The following is a 16,110-nucleotide window of genomic DNA, read 5'->3' on the forward strand; positions in this document are numbered from 1 at the left end:
CGGAGCCTGGACCAATAGCAATTTCTCATTGATCCTGTATAGAACTTCATTAGGCAGCCAGGGAGCACCGCAGTGCACAGAACCTGGACTCTGGAACACTCACCTTCCTGAGTTCAAATCCAGCCTCAGATACGTCCTAGCTGGGTGACCCTGGGCAAGTCAAGTCACTTCACCCTGTCTGCCTCAGTTTACTCATCTGTCAAATGAGCTGGAGAAGGAAATGGCAAACCCCTCCAGTATCTGCCAGGAAAACCCCAGATGGGGTCATGATGAGTCGGACACGACTGAAAACAGCCAAGCAGCAACCAGATAGCTTGATTTGTCTGTTTGTTGCTCTGGTCTCATCCCAGCCCTGGTTAGATGGTCAGTGCTCTGAGGGAAAGGACTGTCTTCTGCCTCTCTCCCCCAAAGCTTAGCCCAGCGCTTTGTATGTGTTGGTGGACAGTTAAACCACGCATCATGCTTACAAAGCTGTCTTTTCTCTCCTCTCCAGGGGAAAGGGCTCTTTGCTACAAGGCCCGTCCGGAAAGGGGAGACCATCTTTGTGGAGAGGCCTCTGGTGGCTTCCCAGTTCCTCTGGAATGCGCTTTACCACTATCGAGGTGAGCTGCCCTCTCTGCGCTCCTCTCCAGAGTTCCCTTGTGCCTGCTGCCACGTGTACCTGGCAGTATTCAGGGGAGGTGTGGGCTGGACGTGGATCTTTGTGATGAAATGCTCTTCTTCCCTGGGGTAAAATTACACTTGTTACCTTCATTATAGCTGTTGGTAATTGCAGAATTATAGTGCTGGGATTGTGGCAGAATCATCATGGGGCCTGTAGACTCATGGGCCAGTGACCAGGCTGGGATCTGGAGCCTGGCGCAGACACATCCTTTCCCTGTGCTCCACAGCAGTCGTTACTAGGGCCAGTCCTTGGCTGGGATGTTGGAGAGTAGCGGGTTGGCCCAAAGGGTGTGAGGGTTTTGAAACAGGAAGGGACAGGAGTCTGGTTCATTTCTATCAAGAAACCCGGGCCCCTGCTAAAGATTGGCGAGTCTTCAGGCCCCGTGGCCCCTGCTGAGAAAAGTGGGCAGCTCAAGAGGGATGTGAGCCCTGACTCAGGCCTGGCCCAGCTTCTTCCTCATCCATCTTAGTTCTGCCTTCTCTTGGGGCTTGACTGGCCAGACCACCCAGTGTCTTAGTATCCTCCTCCCTAAACTGGACACAAGAAGTTTATTATTGAGCTTAAGAGTTCGCAAAGGGTGGTGCAGACACTGACAGCAGAATGAAAGCTCTTAGGGGCTGTTCTTCACTGGGTGCCCAGCACTGAGCAAGTCTTGAGTGGTTTTTGTACCTGACTGGTGAGATCAGGCCCTGTGGGAATGGTGCCAGCTCAGCTGATTAAAGCCTTAGAGAGCAGGCGGGGGGCAGGGGGCCCTTCGAGAGTCAGGGACCTGCCCAGGGTTATACAGCCAGGGCATGTCAGGAGCAGGATTGGAACCCACATCTTTGTATGTCTAATTCTGGTCCATCACTCTGCTTCTTAGGACTCTTAGGACTCAGGTTTTTGGTGAGGGCTGTATTCTCCAGACTAGCTTGCCCTTTCACTGTTCCCTGCTGGGGACCCTGGGGCTTAAAGGAATGACTAAGGGCTCCCTCCGTTATCTCATCAGAGGCCCCCAGTACAGCTGGGGCAGGTGCCACAGATCAGGACCCTGAGGCTCAGGGAGTCATTATGGTCACACATCTAGTAACGAGGCAGAGCTTGGGACCAGGCTCTGGTCTGACAGCCAGCCCTCTATTTCATCATTTATGGTCCCAGACATCCCTGGAATTTCATGTTGACTAAGTTGATTCTGTGGCAGAAAGCTGGCAGCGTTTTGAAACCTGAAAGTCCAGAGGAGGGCCTGGTGGCACGTGGCTGCTTGTGGGGCAGGGGCATCAGGAAGGTCCCCTAAACAGCTGCCCTTGCCCTGTGTTCAGTGGTGCTGGTGAGAGGGAAGAGGAGATGTTCCTCTGGGTGTGCCAGTGCTGATTCTGGAAGGACGGTCCGTTCCTTCAGAGAGCCATGTAGAGTAGGGGAAACCAGGGAGGGAAAACTAGTGAGAAGGATCCTCCAGCGCCAGGTCCTTTAGGTTGGAAGACATGTGAGATGGGGAAAGGGGGGGATAGGGAGGTTTGGGATGAGGCACAAAAGCCTGGGCCTGAGCTTCTGTGTATGGCTCCTTCACCAGCCTGTGACCACTGTCTCCGGGCCCTGGAGACCGCAGAGGAGAATGCCCAGAGGTTGTCGGGGAGGTCCTGCGGCGCCCTGCCCCACCCTGAGCAGTGCAGCATTCGGAAGGACCTCCACCAGATGTGCCCTCACTGTCAGGTGAGACCCAGCCCAGGGTGGAGGGGGGCCAGGGGGTGGTCAAGTGGTGTCAAGTTTACAAATTGCTTTTCTGATGTTTCAGCAGCTCTGGTGGCGGGGATACAGGGATCCATTTTCCTATTTTATAGATGGAGAGACTGAGTCTCAGAGGTTGTCTGCCCAGGGTCTCATGGTTGGCAAGATACTTAGTAGCTGTAAAATCCCAGTTAAGTTGCTATCCTGTTTGGCCTTAGTTTCCTCATCTGTAAATGTGGGGCTTGGATTCAGTGGCCTCTCAGTCTTTTCTGCTTGGAGAAGCAGGCTTGAGTTGAGGTCTTCCTAAGAGGACCTTTGCTGAGACAGTCATGATAAGGACACAACAGGCATAAGAATTCACCTTTACATGGCGCCTGTGAAGGGATGGCGATTCCGTAGTGGAAACACAAGGCCTTCCAGGGCAGGGTCCACAACATGTTGGCAAGGAAGCCTGGCTGAGTCAGGCAGACTGGGTCTGGGACCGAAACTCTGCCCGCCCCAGAAGGGGATCCCTGCTGGGTGACCTTCAGCCTTGGTCATCAGTATAGATGGATGGAGCACCGACTGAATACTTTCTGAGAAAGACCTTGAGATGCCCCGGTGAGCTCAGCCAGCCCATTGCCCAGCATTGCCCACAGGGTTTTTAATAGATGTCTCCATACCAAGTACTCGGCTGCCTCCAAGCCCTGTGGATAGTGATGTAGCGAGTAAGGCCAGAATGAGGGGGAGAGGAGGAGGCGCCCCTTTCATCCTGTTGGATCTGCCTGCTTCTTAGGCTGTGTCCAGATGGCTCTAGGAGCTCCCCAGGTATGCTCTGGCTCCTCTCCCACCTCCCCCGGAGGATACTCTGGGCTCCTTTACCCTGCCCCCCCCAGGATGCTCTGGCTCCTCTACCCCCTCCCCTGGATGATGCTCTGTCCTCTCCCCGCACCCCCCCGGGGCCACAGGCTGCAGAGCCTCTGAGGGCAGCAGCAGCTGTTCCAGAACCATTTCCCTCTGAGCTCCCTCCAGCACTTTAAGAGTGGCTCTCGTGTAATCATCGTCCCAGTCAGAGCTCCCATTGCTGAGGCTCCTGAGATGCTGCAGAAGGCTTCTGGGACATGCACTACTGCCCCAGGGGCTCTTACTGGCCCTGGGTGCGAGCCAGCCCCAGCACTGAAGGAGGCTCTGATCTCCCCACTTCGTGCCTTCCACCACTGCAGATTGCGCCTCCCCTCAGCTTCTGGATGTTTGGGGGATTGTTGTGACTGAAAAATCTGAGCATTTGCCCCTGACCCAGAGCTGGCCTCTTCACACATGACCAGTTCCTGGCTGGACTGGCCTCTGTTGGAAGCTCACAGTTTTGTGAGCTCAGTCCAGGCCAGGGCTCTGCTGCTGAAACTTCCAGGGATGGAAAAGGAGAGCACGGACTAGTCACTCACTGAGGGCAGAGGGCCGTGGGAGCGCTAAGGGGAGAGAGAAACCAGCAGAGTGTCCTGCCTTCGGGGGGGGGGGGCATTCTGGAGGTTTCCCTGCAGGAGGCGGCAGAAGGACCATGGTGTCCCACAGCTGGCACATTTCCCAGGCCCCCAGAAACACCAGTGCAGAGCCGGAAGGGTTTTGTCTAGCACAACTCTCCCATTTTACAGCTGAGGAGACTGAGGTCCAGAGAAGGTCATGCAGGCAGGCAGTGGGGCCGGCAGGCTCTGAAGCCAGCGCATGCTGCCCGTGTTGGCGCCGTGCCATCTCACTCTTTCAGAAGCCAACAGGGCCTGTTGGCTTCGTCTGTCTCCTTCCCTCCCAGACCCTCCCATCGTGAAGGGCCTGGCTGTCACTTCATTCTCTTCCTGCGCCTCAGTTTCACCATCTTGGTTTGGTGGTAGGGGGTAGGATCAAGTGTGATAGAAGATGTTATCTGTCAGTGACAACAGTGATAAAAATAGCTGACCCTTTTCTGATGCCTAAAGGTTCTTGCAGAGTCCTCTATAACCTAGAAGGCAGGGCTGGGTCTTCTGTCTGAATCTCTCCCTTCCCCCACTTCCTCATCTGAAATTCCTGAGTTGGAGATCTAGGACCGCCCCCACCCCCCCACCCCCATTTGCTTGTACATGCATTATGGAGAGCTTGGTGCTGGGGAAGGTAGAGATAAATGAGAAGGTTCAGGGAAGTAAAACCTACCCAAGTGACTCAGATACAAACTATGGGAAGCCCCAGACTAGGAGAGGGAAGAAAGACTAGTCTGTACAAGGCAATCAGGAATGTAAGGCTGGAATGTACCCTGAAGGTATCATGGCTCTGGAAGAATGACTGTTTCCATTTTGTGGGGAGCACTTTTAGGATCACAGGATTATCTTTTTCCTCTAATGTCCTCTGGGGCCTCCTTAAGGCAGCACACATTTAGGGTTAGCATTGTATTAATTTCCATTTATTTCATCCAGTGCTTGCCATGGGTCCATCCTATCTTCCCCCGCAGACAGCCCTGTTTCAGTTTTTGCTTCTCTCCTTCCCCCCACCCCATTTACTTACCTTTCTCCCTCTCCTCTAGCCCAGTGGTAGATGCTTACCTGGGGCCCTCACAGACCCTCCCCTCTGATTGGCAGGTGGCATATTGTAGTGTGGAGTGTCGCCAGGCAGCCTTGGAGCAGTATCACCGAGTCCTGTGCCTGGGCCCCTCCCAGAACGACCCTGAACACCCTCTCAACAAACTTCAGGAGGCCTGGAGGTCAGCCTGCCCACTGCTCCCACCATCTCCCCTTCTCCCTCCTTCCCTTGAAATCACCTGCCCAGAGCATCCTTTGCTGTGGCCTCCCTCTGTCCTGTAGCCCTCGCCCAGCCGGCCCAGGATGTTGGCACAGGCAGGAGGGCTGGAGCCTTCTTTGGGCCCACTGCCCACTGGAGGGCATCTCAGCCGGCTCCTGGACTCCAGAGTGTATTTATTTATTAGGCCCTTCCGACCCTCTCAGCAGATCCTTGTCACTGGGGCAAGAGGCTCCTGTCCCTTTCCATTCCCCAAAAATGAAGTCCTCAGGGTCAGCAGGGCCTGCCTTACGCCTGGCTTCTCCTCCCTTCCTCAGTTTCTGTTGGGTGAAGATGGAGCCAAACAGGTCGTTCCCAGGCCCCTCTTAGGGGCCTTGTCTTGGGTGTGGAGTTCCTGATCCAGGCTTGTTTCTCCCCCTGCAGGAGTGTCCACTACCCTCCTGAGACAGCTAGCATCATGCTGATGGCCCGGATGGTGGCGACTGTGAAGCAGGTGAGTGTCAGCCCCCCTCCTCCTCCTCCTCCTCCTCCTCCCCCTCCTTCCTTCTTCCTCCTCCTCCAAGGGACCCAGCCTGGAGCTGTCACCTTCCTTGCCCCTGGAGCTGCCCAGAGTTGTGCTCTCACTGCAGGATGTCCTGGATGTTCAGCCAGGTGGGAGTGGTATGGGCAGGCAAGGTAACTCCATTCAGAGGGGCTGTAGAGGCAGGAGGGGCCAAGATTTCTGGTCATCCAGACCATGGGACATGAACCTGCTGTCACTGGGCCCACAAGGGAAAGGAGAAGGCCCATATACCTTCTTGTCACACTCAGAGCTATCTGTGATAGAGTCTGATTTACTCCTGACTTTATAGTAATAAAAGGAAGTGGGAAGTGAGGGACATAGAAACCCAAGAGTGGCCAACTGCAGCCCACTCCCTTCCCCAGTAGATTCTTGCCTCCTTACCTGGGTTTCTGAGCCACTCTGTCATCCTCCTTGCTGAGGGGTGGGGGCGTGGGGGGCAGTCAGAGGAGCAGTATGCCTTGGACTGGGGGTGTTGAGGACAGTGTAGGTGCCAGTGGTGCCCTGAGGGGTGGGGGGAGGATTAGGTGCCAGTGGGTTTGGGGAGGACAGTATAGGCACCCTGAGGGGAGCACATTAGCCCAAGGCCTCATAGTTCTATGCTCTGTCTATGTGTACCCTGTAGGCAAAGGATAAGGAGCGTTGGGTCAAACTCTTCTCCCAGTTCTGCAGTAAAACTGCCAATGAGGAGGAAGAAATCGTCCACAAGCTTCTGGGAGACAAGTTTAAGGTCAGTCCTGGGTCCCCTGCCAGGTCTCACTCTGATGGAGGAGCCTTGGCATCTGCTTGGTTAGATCTGGCCAGCCTGGGGGTGGGAGTGGGTGAGGCGATGGGCCTGTGCAGGGCCAGGAAGCCCCCATCTCTGAGTCACGATTCTTCCCTTCGGGGAGCTTTTGGTTTGAAAGGCAGAAAGGCCTCACGCCAGTATACCAGGCCACGTGCCAGAAGGGCCATTGGAGGGCAGCCTCTCCCGCTCCAGGCCTCTTGGATCTGCCTGTGGTCCCTTCCCTGGGCGCCTTTTTTCCTCTGTAAAATGAGGGGATTGGTCTGGATGCCTTCAGGGGCTCCTTCTTGCTCTATAACTGGGATCCTAAGATTTTGCACACCCAAGGTCCTCTTATAATGACTGAGAAGTTGGGAGTGGGGAGGACGCAGGGAGGTGGCCTGCTGAAGCTCCTCCTCTTCCCACCAGTGCCCAGGAGCCTGCCCTGGCCTTGGGGATCCCCCAGGAGCTTTCTCATCTCTGCTCCCTCCTCCCCTCTTCCTCCCCACCAGTGCCCAGGAGCCTGCCCTGGCCTTGGGGATCCCCCAGGACCGAAGCTCCTCCCCTTCCTCCCCACCAGTGCCCAGGAGCCTGCCCTGGGCTTGGGGATCCCCAGGAGCTTCCTCATCTCTGCTCCTTTCTCCCCACCAGTGCCCAGGAGCCTGTCCTGGCCTTGGGGATCCCCCAGGACTGAAGCTCCTCCCCTTCCTCCCCACCAGTGCCCAGGAGCCTGTCCTGGGCTTGGAGATCCCCAGGAGCTTCCTCATCTCTGCTCCCTCCTCCCCTCTTCCTCCCCACCAGTGCCCAGGAGCCTGCCCTGGCCTTGGGGATCCCCCGGGAGCTTTCTCATCTCTGCTCCCTCCTCCCCTCTCAGGGCCAGTTGGAGCTTCTGAGACGACTGTTCACCGAGGCTCTGTATGAAGAACAGCTGAGTCGGGTGAGTTGGGCACAAAGCTCTCCCTGCCCTGGGTGTTGTGGTTGTTTCAGTCCTGTCTGACTCTTCCTGGCCCCATTTGGAGTTTTCTTGGCAAAGACACTGGAGGGGTTTGCCATTGCCTTCTCCAGCTCATTTGACAGATGAGGAAACGGAGGCAAGCAGGCTCACACAGATAGGAAGTGTCTGAGGCTGGGTTTGGACTCAGGAAGTAGAGTCTCCCTGACTCCAGAGCCAGCACTCTTCACTGAGCCTCTTCATTTGGGGAGTGGGCTGATGTCAGACTGACTCCTGGAGTCTCTTAAATCTGGGGGGGCAGAGGATCTGGAAATAATCCTTTTCTGGGGTCTTGTCCCCTCCTGGCATCTGCTGCATGCAGAGAAGGGATTCAGGATCAGAGGTTGGCTGTGTTGACATCCAGTGGGGGCTTTGGGCCCCGCTGTGGGAGCCAAGGCCAGGACCGACCTGACGTCCCTGTCTTCAGCTGACTCGTTGAGCTCTGAAGCTCCCCGACCTGTCTGCAGCCTTACTTTCTCCCCATGAGGAGTGACAGGCCAGGGTTCAGGGTGTAGGACAACAGTAGATGACAGTTAATGTGAGCCTTTATTAAGTGCCTGCTGTATGCCAGGTGCCGTGCTGAGTGCTAGGGAAACAAAGAAGGCAAGTCTAGTGCCTGCTTTCCAGGAGCTCCCATGTTGGGGGGAGAGAGCAGGCCCCTGGAGACACATGATATATGGAGAGCAGAAGGAGGGCAGTTAAAGAGGGGAAGACTTTAGCAGTTGTGGGAAGGCTGGGACAGGCCTCCTGCAGAAGGTGAGATTTGAGCCAGGGAGACCAAGAGGCAAAGGAGAGGGTCCAGTCGATGCAGTGGCACTGTAGGTTTGGAGGAACAGCCGGGAGATCTTGGGAATCCATGGGAGAGAGTAAGGAAAGAAGGCTGGACCAGGAGGAAGGGGCTGGCCAGCTAACGGAAGCTAGGCAGGATTTTCTGTTCGATCCTGGAGGCAATGGAGAGCCCCTGGAGCCCACTGGGTAGAGAGCACGTCCTGGTCAGAGCCTGGCTTTGGAAAAATCCCTTTGGCCTCTGTGGAGGGCACGACTCAGCCCAGGAGGGGCTTGAGGCTGGTACAGTCGTACAGCCAAGTGGGCTGGGAATGGATTGGCTGTGTGCAGATGAAAGTGGTCCTGAGGATATGATGGGGCCCTCCAGGTGTCAAAGCAGATTAAAGCATCATCTGGAAATGTCTCATGAAATAAAGATACAGCGTGGTGTGTGGCTTCCCGAATCACTATGTGGCCATAAGATGTGTTCTGCCCAGCCATGTGGAGACCGATGCCTGGAGCTCAGGGGAGAGTGCAGGGACTGGAGACATAGGAGTGCTGGGTGTGAGGGTCCTCGGTGGGGAGGGAGGGCAGGGATTAACCTGGGCCCTCACTGGCCTCTTCTCATTTCTCTCCCTCGGGGCTTAATGTGCAGTGGTTTACGCCAGATGGATTCCGGTCTCTTTTTGCTCTTGTCGGGACAAACGGTCAAGGAATTGGGACCAGGTAATGAGGACATCTGGGGGGGAAGGGTGCTGTCTCCCATTGACCAGTGGGCCAGGCAGCAGTGGAAGGTGGAAGGTTGGTCAGCCCCTCCACTGAGCATGTCCTGTGGGCAGAGCCTTGGGTTGGCCCCGGGGTGAGGGAACCAAGAACAGTGGGAAATGTCCCCTCTATTCTCCGGAGTCCCTGGCACCGACAGGGGATGGAGAGACCGCTTTGTTGGGTGCCTGTTGCGGCCAGACTGTTCTGGAGGTGGGCCCAGGTGTGCCCTGAGCTGGCCTGCCTGTCCCCTGGGGGCTTCATGAGACCACAGTGAAATAACCAGCACCAAACAGAGGGAAGTTGAGGCTGGGCCTGCCTGCCCGCCAGCTCTTCCCACAGTTGTGATTTGGGTCTTTTTCTGGTTTTGGCCGATCGGTGCCTTTGGTGCCTCCCCCAACCGCGGTATCAGCCGGGGTGGGGGGAGCCCCTCATCCGCCAATGCTTGGCTTGCTCTGTGTCCCCTAGTTCCCTGAGTCAGTGGGTCCATGGCTGTGATGTCCTCAACCTGAAGCCCCCAGAGCGTGAGCAGCTGGACGCGTTCATCGATCAGCTGTACAAGGACATTGAGAGAGGTAGGTGGGGCCTGCTTGCTTGCCCCTCTCTCCATACACACAGACCACTCCTTGTCTGATGGGAGCAAGGCGTCCAGATTGGACACATGCAGAGAATGTGAGGGGTCGAGGCCTTCACAACTGGGTGGCTGGAGCCTGTTGTTGGGCTGGAAAGGGTTCCAAGCAGGTGGGAAACGGGGTTCGTGGAAGAGGGAAGATTAGGGCAGGTCATGGTAGCCCCAGGCCTCGCCTGCTGCCATACCCTTCTGTCTGTCTCTCTGTCTTACAGTGAGTGGTGAGTTCCTCAACTGTGAAGGATCAGGGCTCTTCGTGCTCCAGAGCTGCTGTGAGTAGTTTGGGGGCATCTCTGGCTCCTTGGTGCCTTTGGACACCTGGCCCCCCACAAGGGGGGAAGGAGGACTTTCCTTGCCTACCCCACAGGGCCATATGGCTGTCCCTGACTGCCAGGCCTGAGGCAGACATTCTTCCCTTTGTGGGGCTCACATGCCACCTGAACATGGGCAGACCCCTCCTCAGAAGGATGATTTTTTAAAACAATTAAGTGAAGGAAATGCTCGGTTTGAGTAAGAGGTCAGTGAAAATGCCCCCCACGGTCTGTGGGTCCATGCGTCCCGGGTGCAGAGGCCGTGTCTCAGGGTCTGGGGTAGACTGTGGGAGCCTGCATGGGCAGGTAGCAACCCAGGGGGCCCATGCCAGCTGGCCATGCCCTCAAGCAAGGCAGCTGCTTCTCCCAGATGTCGGGTGCTTAGCCTCGCACGCAGCTCTCAGGCCAGTCAAGAGCCTCTTCAAGATTGGGCTGGGCTGGGCTTTTGGTGTCAGTGGATTGGGAAGCCTTTATTAAGCACCAACTGTGTCCTGAACATAGTAACCCTGGGGCCCCAGAGGACAGTGAAGCAGCTGCTCCTGCCCTTGGGAGGCTACACTCATGGCAAGAAGGCTGGCTTTGGAGATGGAGGAGCCACCCCCTTTACTGCTTGGGTGACCTTGGCCTCAGCCTCCCCATCTATAAAAATGAGGATTGCTCATAGGTCCCTGCTGGCCCTGACCCTGGGATCCTACAAGGGTCGGTGATCCTGGGCCCTCTGCAGAGATTGCAGGGAGCTGGGGGAGGCCTTGGCTGGTGATAACATCTGCCCACTCTCCCTTTTCTTACTTAACCATCCTCCTGATTCCCCCTTATTTCTCAGGCAACCACAGCTGTGTCCCCAATGCAGAGACCTCCTTCCCAGAAAACAATTTCCTTCTCCATGTCACGGCCCTGGAGGACATCAAGCCTGGGGAGGTAATAGGCGCATGGCCAGCACCCCTGGTGGTGGTGGGGGGGTCCCTGCTAGCCTGTCTGGGCTCTGAGCTCCCCCACCTCCTCTCCCGTCACTCCTGTTCTCCTTCCATCTCCCAGAACTAAGACTCACTCCTCAGACCTCTTCAAGGGCAGCTCCTGGCTCTCCAGCATCCTGCATGGGTGGCCTGGGGCAAGTTCCTTGGCTTGCATGGGCCTCCCCAAAGTTAACCTTGGATTCACTGGCTCTTGGGGTCCCTTCCAGCTCCAAAGCTCTGGGCCCTGGGCAGACAGGGGCTCACATACTACGTACAGCCCACCCTCCCTGAGAGTCGCTAGGTGGGCATGGTCCCGGCTCCTCTTCCTGCTCTAAGCTGAGGGCAGGGCTCTCCTCTCTCTCTGGCCATGCCCCCATCCCTTAGGAGATCTGCATCAGCTACCTGGACTGCTGCCAGCGCGAGCGCAGCCGCCACAGCCGCCACAAGGTTCTCAGGTACCCCAGAAGGGAAGGAGGTGGGGGGGACGGGAGCAGCGGGGGAGGGAGCTGCCAGCCCCTGAATGCCGGCTCTGTGCTCTGCAGGGAGAACTACCTGTTTGTCTGCTCCTGCCCCAAATGCCTGGCCGAGGCTGAGGATCCCAGTGTGACTTCTGATGAGGAAGAGGAGGACGAGGAGGAGGAGGAGGAGGGTGAGCCGGATGATGCCGAGCTGGAGGATGAGATGACTGATGTTTGATGTCCCGACCCTGACCTCCTGCAGGAAAGGGGTCTTTGGGAGCTAGCCCCCACCCTCCTTCCCTGTCCTGCGAGGAGCATCTGGCCTCGCTGCTCCCCAGTCTGGCTGCCCAGGGAGCGGGGAGCCTTGTGTGGAAAGCCAGGGACGCTGGACCTGTGGAGGGGCAACCCAGGCAGGGCCAGGCCCCCTCCACCTCCCCGCCTCTCTGGAGAGCCCTCCCCGGGAGTGTTCCTGTTGAGGGCCAGGATTGGCTGCAGGTTTTTGGAGCCCTTGCCTACCCCAGCCTGTTAATTGATTTATTTATTTTGGGAACAAAGTATCAAAGCTGAGTTATTGGACAATCTCAGTGTGGGGGGACCCCCCTCCCCCCAAGGAAGCATCAGTTGGCCTCACCTCTCCTCCAGGGGTTCTCCTCTGCTTCCTGGCTCTCTCCAGCCTCAGCCGGTCACTTTTAGTTGGTTCCTGGAAGCCTCTCACCCCCTCACCTGGGATGGCTGCAGGCCTGTTCTGCCTGGCAGGGCCCCTTCCCTCCAGGCTCTGCCTGGCTTTGCCTCCCTCCCTGTCTGGGGGCTCCTCGGCCGCCAGTCAGGCCTAGACGCTCCTTCCCACAGCCCTTGGAATTTCATCTTGTGCCTTTTCTTCCCTGCCTGGGCAGGGGTGGTGGTTGGAGCCTGCTGGGCATGGGGGGTGGGACTTGAGTCTTTCCCTGGAAGGGTAGGGACTGGCCCCTGCTGGCAACTTGGCACTTAGGGCACTCACAGGGGCTGGAGTAGTTTCTCTTGCCTGGGATCATTTGGGGCAAAAACTGGGTCTCCTGGGGCAGGGAGCCCCCGTTTGCCTGACCCCCCCCCCCCCATTTGGAGGCCATTTGTACCGACAGCCTGTGCTGCAGGCCTCCGGTCACAGCGGCTTTGGGGAGCTGGTTTTCTTGCAATGCCAATGCCATTTCTCTTTCCTTCTCACCTTCACACCTTTGGTGCTGTGCAGACTTGTTAACAGTGAGGACCTACAGACCAAGCAGAGGGCTGTGGTGGCCAGCTGGGGTGGCTCCATCCTGCCAAGCTGCCTTTCTCTCCCGCCTCCTCCCCCCAGTACAAAGTATCTGGCCTTTCGCAGGGATATACTCAGTGCCTGCCCCTCCCTTGGGCTTAGATTGGTCTGGGCCATCTGTCCCAGCTCCATCATCTAGAGGTCGGCGGGCACTCCCTGGTCTCAATCACTCCTTGTGCTGTGTGAAAGGGCGTGCTGTGCCCCCCTCCCTCCCAATACCCCCTGCCCCCATCCTGAGTAGGGGGTGTCACATGTCTTCCATTTCCCTGCCTGTTTGGTCTGGTGCTTACTCCATGCTGACCACCATCCTACCCAACTGTTCAGTGTTCTCAATAAACCATGACTGGTGAACAGGCCCCTCCGTATGGCTGAGAGTCTCCAGGCCATTCAGCCCTGGCCAGCTGTGCTGGGCAGGTTTCAGCCCTTCAACCCCCCCAACCTTGTACCCCTCACTCCCTGGCTTTTTCTGGCTGCTGGGGCAGGCAGTATGGCAGGAACCACAGCACCCTTTCCCAGAGCATTGTGGGGTTTGCATAGTGCCCTAGTAAATGATGGCACGTGCGCCTCACAACAGCTTAGTGGAGAGGATGCATTATTGTCCCCGCTTTGAGATGGAAATGGAGTGTAGGTGACTTTCGTTCAGGTGGGAGGGTGAGGACCCTCCTCTTGGTCATCCCTCTTCCTAGCCTCCAGTGGCTTTCTCCGTGAGTAGGATGCTTCTACCCTGAGACCCAGAGGGGCCCCTTTAATCCCTGAGAAGCTCTTTTCATCACCCACTGCCCACTCCCCAATAACTGACATTTATAGGTAGCTCTCAGAGATGAGCAAAGCCTGTCCCATAGGTCTCCTGGAGTTTCACAGTGACCTTGTGAACTCTGAAATCCTTTTACAGATGAGGACAGCAAGGCAGACTGATGCACATTTACTCGAGTCTGTGCCCAAGGCCAGATTCAAAGCCAGCTTTTTGAGCTCCAGTCTGAGTCTTTTTCATTGTACCTTGGATCCTCCGGCACAGGCCTGAAAGCCCATGGGGAACCCTTCTCTGAGGGATGCTTTTACATGTATCCAGCACAGGAGAAACCAATTATATGGAAATAGAGAAATGTTTGGTTTGTTTTTTAAACAAGTTCACAGAGCCCTGGTACTGCCCTCCTCTGCATGGGCGTGCTGCCACCCAGCAAGCCTGGGTACCCTGGGCACATCCCTTTGTTTCCTTCTCTGGTTGAGAAAGGTTGGAGGCCTCTGGGAGCTTCAAAGAGGAAAATTCGGACAGGCAGATAACTGACAGCATCACTAAAAATCTAGGAAGACTTTATTGTACTAACAGCGGTGGCTGCCCAGAAGGTGAGGGAAGGGGGTTCCCCCCTGACCCATCCTTCAACAGAACAGCATCATTCTCACCCCCACCTCCCTGATCTCTTTGCCCTAGCCTGTGACTGGCCCAGCTATAGGCATCTCTGGGCACTGTCTCCCACAGGTGTGGGACCTTGGGCAGGGCATGGAGGGAAGGGAAGAGAAAGATCAGCTATCTGTTTAGCCAAGGCAAAGGATGGGGCCCCGTCTTCACTTAGCCTATCCCCAAGATATGGCTTCCTTCCCCCAGTGTTGGTCAGCGTCAAACAGCAGAAGCTCAGGGATTTGGTGCCTCCTTTTTCTCTGTCCAGTCTTGAGGTTGGGGGCTCTGACATCTACCAAAAAGTCCAGGGCGGCTGCAACAATTCAAAGGTAGGGATGCTGGTGACGTTGACAGGGATGGAGATGATGGCCCAGGGCAGACCGTGCTGTTCGAGAGAGCGTCTGATCATGTAGCTAAGGGAAGAGGGAAGAGAAGGCTGCCCCTGGGTGTCCACGAACCAAGGATCCCTCATGACACGGGAAGGCCCTCTCCCATGAGAGCTGGGCTCCATACTAGCAGGGCCCATGCCTCCCCTCTGGGGGCCCTCACCCATCTCTGCCGAGCAGGAAGAGAGCTGGGATGTCCGCCGTTCGGCGGCTGCTGTCCTGGATCATCTCCACATAGAAGCTGTCGTTGTCGGCTGCATTGTCAGAGATGATCACTGCTCGACCCCCGTGTTCCTGAACCACTCTCGTCTTGGAGAGGAAGGAGCAGCCCCTGGCAAAGACAAGATGAGGCTGTCAGGAGGCAGGAAGAGTGGCGGGCTCCATGGCATGGAGAATCCAGAGAACGGACCAAATCAGGTCCACCCCAGCACCAGAAAGAAAAGCAAAAGTGGGTGTCAAGGGGATGACCCAGGGAAGCTGAACACTGGAGAGAAGCCCGCAGAGTCCCACCAGCCACCTCCAGGGAGCTGCCTGTCCGTGCCTCCTCTTCCACCCCCTCTGACCCCATGCCCATGGTTGGGCCAGGCCCTCACCCCCGCTCCACCAAGGCAATCTGGTCCTGGATGAAAAAGCCGTTGTTGAGTGGTCCACAGGCCTCTGGGGGATCAGCTGGGACAAGCTGGATCTGCTCGTACCTGGTGTGCTGCAAAACATAAGACAGGCCTTGGAACTCCACAGGAAAGAGCCAAAGATAAGACATGGGGGGGCAGGAGGCTGCATCCTCACAGGCAGCCAGGGCAGGGCTTAGTAGCTCCAAAGAGAGGGCAGATGACTTGCTTGAGGTCACACAGCAAGTCATAAGCATAGTGGATGGAGAACCTGGGTCTCCTGTTTTCATTAGACTCAGTGCACTCAGTGAAGGGTCTGCCTGCTTCCACTGTGCCTAGGACTGTGCAAAGCCCTCAGGGAACATTGGATGTGCTCTGGGATGGTCCAGCCCTAGATGGGGATTAGAAGGGCAGGTGATCCTTAATTCCCCCAGGCAGAAGGGAGAGGGAGCAGAGCTCCCCTGTCTTAGGCCTGCACTTACGAAGACACCCCCAAAATCCTTGGCAGGAGTGACAGTGAAGATGTAGCGAATGTCCCCTGGGCTCAGCACTTGGAAGTACAGATACTCATGGATGCGCAAACCTATGGAGAGGCAGAGAGGTGAGAGCCTGGGGGACCAGCCAGCCCTGCAGCTCAGGGTGGTCATGGTCCAGTCTGTCTCCCCACCTGAAAGGATGTCACTGGGGCTGAGCTCTGAAGGAGCTTTCGACAGGATGAGGAGGACACAGACCTGCTATCAGGGAGCTCTGAGTCAGGGGGGAAGACTATGGGAGACAGGATGGACCACAGCCTGAGAAAGTGAGATCCTAGCTTCTCTCCTCCCAGTCTGGCCTATTGGCTAAGCTGGTGGAAGACGGAAGAACTGATCCATTGTCCGTCTTCACTGGACTAGGAGAGTTTGACCTAAGTGGGGGAGAAGAGTGATACTTCCCAAACTCAGGGAAGACAGAAGGGCTGTTTTGAGCCCACGGGCCATGCAGGGTTTTGAGGCCTGATGACAGTGTACAAGAGGCATTCCAGGGCAGTGGTGCCAGGGAAAGCCCACTGCCCTAGGTTTCTGCAGGGATCCTCTCAGTCCGGTTAGGCGATTGCCTGGCATTGAAGTATTTCTGTGGAAACCACAGAAGAAGGGCAGGG

At 56.6% G+C, this 16,110-nt stretch overlaps 3 protein-coding genes across 4 annotated transcripts in view; 2 read left to right on the forward strand and 1 right to left on the reverse strand.

The window, feature by feature from the left end:
• The window catches only part of SMYD5 (SMYD family member 5), a 13,687-nt gene extending 749 nt beyond the window's left edge, over window positions 1–12,938 (forward strand). The window contains exons 2-13 of the mRNA XM_069066639.1: window positions 494–602; window positions 2,214–2,353; window positions 4,948–5,069; window positions 5,528–5,597; window positions 6,289–6,393; window positions 7,301–7,363; window positions 8,838–8,908; window positions 9,413–9,519; window positions 9,788–9,844; window positions 10,707–10,801; window positions 11,221–11,291; window positions 11,379–12,938. Of these exons, the coding sequence (XP_068922740.1) occupies window positions 494–602; window positions 2,214–2,353; window positions 4,948–5,069; window positions 5,528–5,597; window positions 6,289–6,393; window positions 7,301–7,363; window positions 8,838–8,908; window positions 9,413–9,519; window positions 9,788–9,844; window positions 10,707–10,801; window positions 11,221–11,291; window positions 11,379–11,532 (1,164 nt within the window). The 3' untranslated portion in view covers window positions 11,533–12,938. The remainder of the gene's footprint in view (window positions 1–493; window positions 603–2,213; window positions 2,354–4,947; window positions 5,070–5,527; window positions 5,598–6,288; window positions 6,394–7,300; window positions 7,364–8,837; window positions 8,909–9,412; window positions 9,520–9,787; window positions 9,845–10,706; window positions 10,802–11,220; window positions 11,292–11,378) is intronic.
• CCT7 (chaperonin containing TCP1 subunit 7) overlaps window positions 1–16,110 on the forward strand; it is a 132,166-nt gene that overhangs the window by 80,322 nt on the left and 35,734 nt on the right. The gene's annotated exons all lie outside the window — the stretch shown is intronic.
• Window positions 13,877–16,110, reverse strand: part of PRADC1 (protease associated domain containing 1) — a 4,601-nt gene continuing 2,367 nt past the window's right edge. Inside the window, exons 2-5 of one of the 2 annotated variants that reach the window (XM_069066664.1) lie at window positions 15,455–15,555; window positions 14,958–15,067; window positions 14,528–14,695; window positions 13,877–14,291 (exon numbers count right to left, since the gene is read on the reverse strand). In XM_069066664.1, the coding sequence (XP_068922765.1) occupies window positions 14,213–14,291; window positions 14,528–14,695; window positions 14,958–15,067; window positions 15,455–15,555 (458 nt within the window). In that variant the 3' untranslated portion in view covers window positions 13,877–14,212. Of the gene's footprint in view, window positions 14,392–14,527; window positions 14,696–14,957; window positions 15,068–15,454; window positions 15,556–16,110 lie in introns of both variants that reach the window. The other variant, XM_069066656.1, reaches the window with a different exon arrangement.

Source organism: Petaurus breviceps, unplaced genomic scaffold (genome assembly GCF_028583685.1).
Source record: "Petaurus breviceps papuanus isolate PSGF00001 unplaced genomic scaffold, PetGlider_PUasm1.0 139, whole genome shotgun sequence".
NCBI lineage: Eukaryota > Metazoa > Chordata > Mammalia > Diprotodontia > Petauridae > Petaurus > Petaurus breviceps.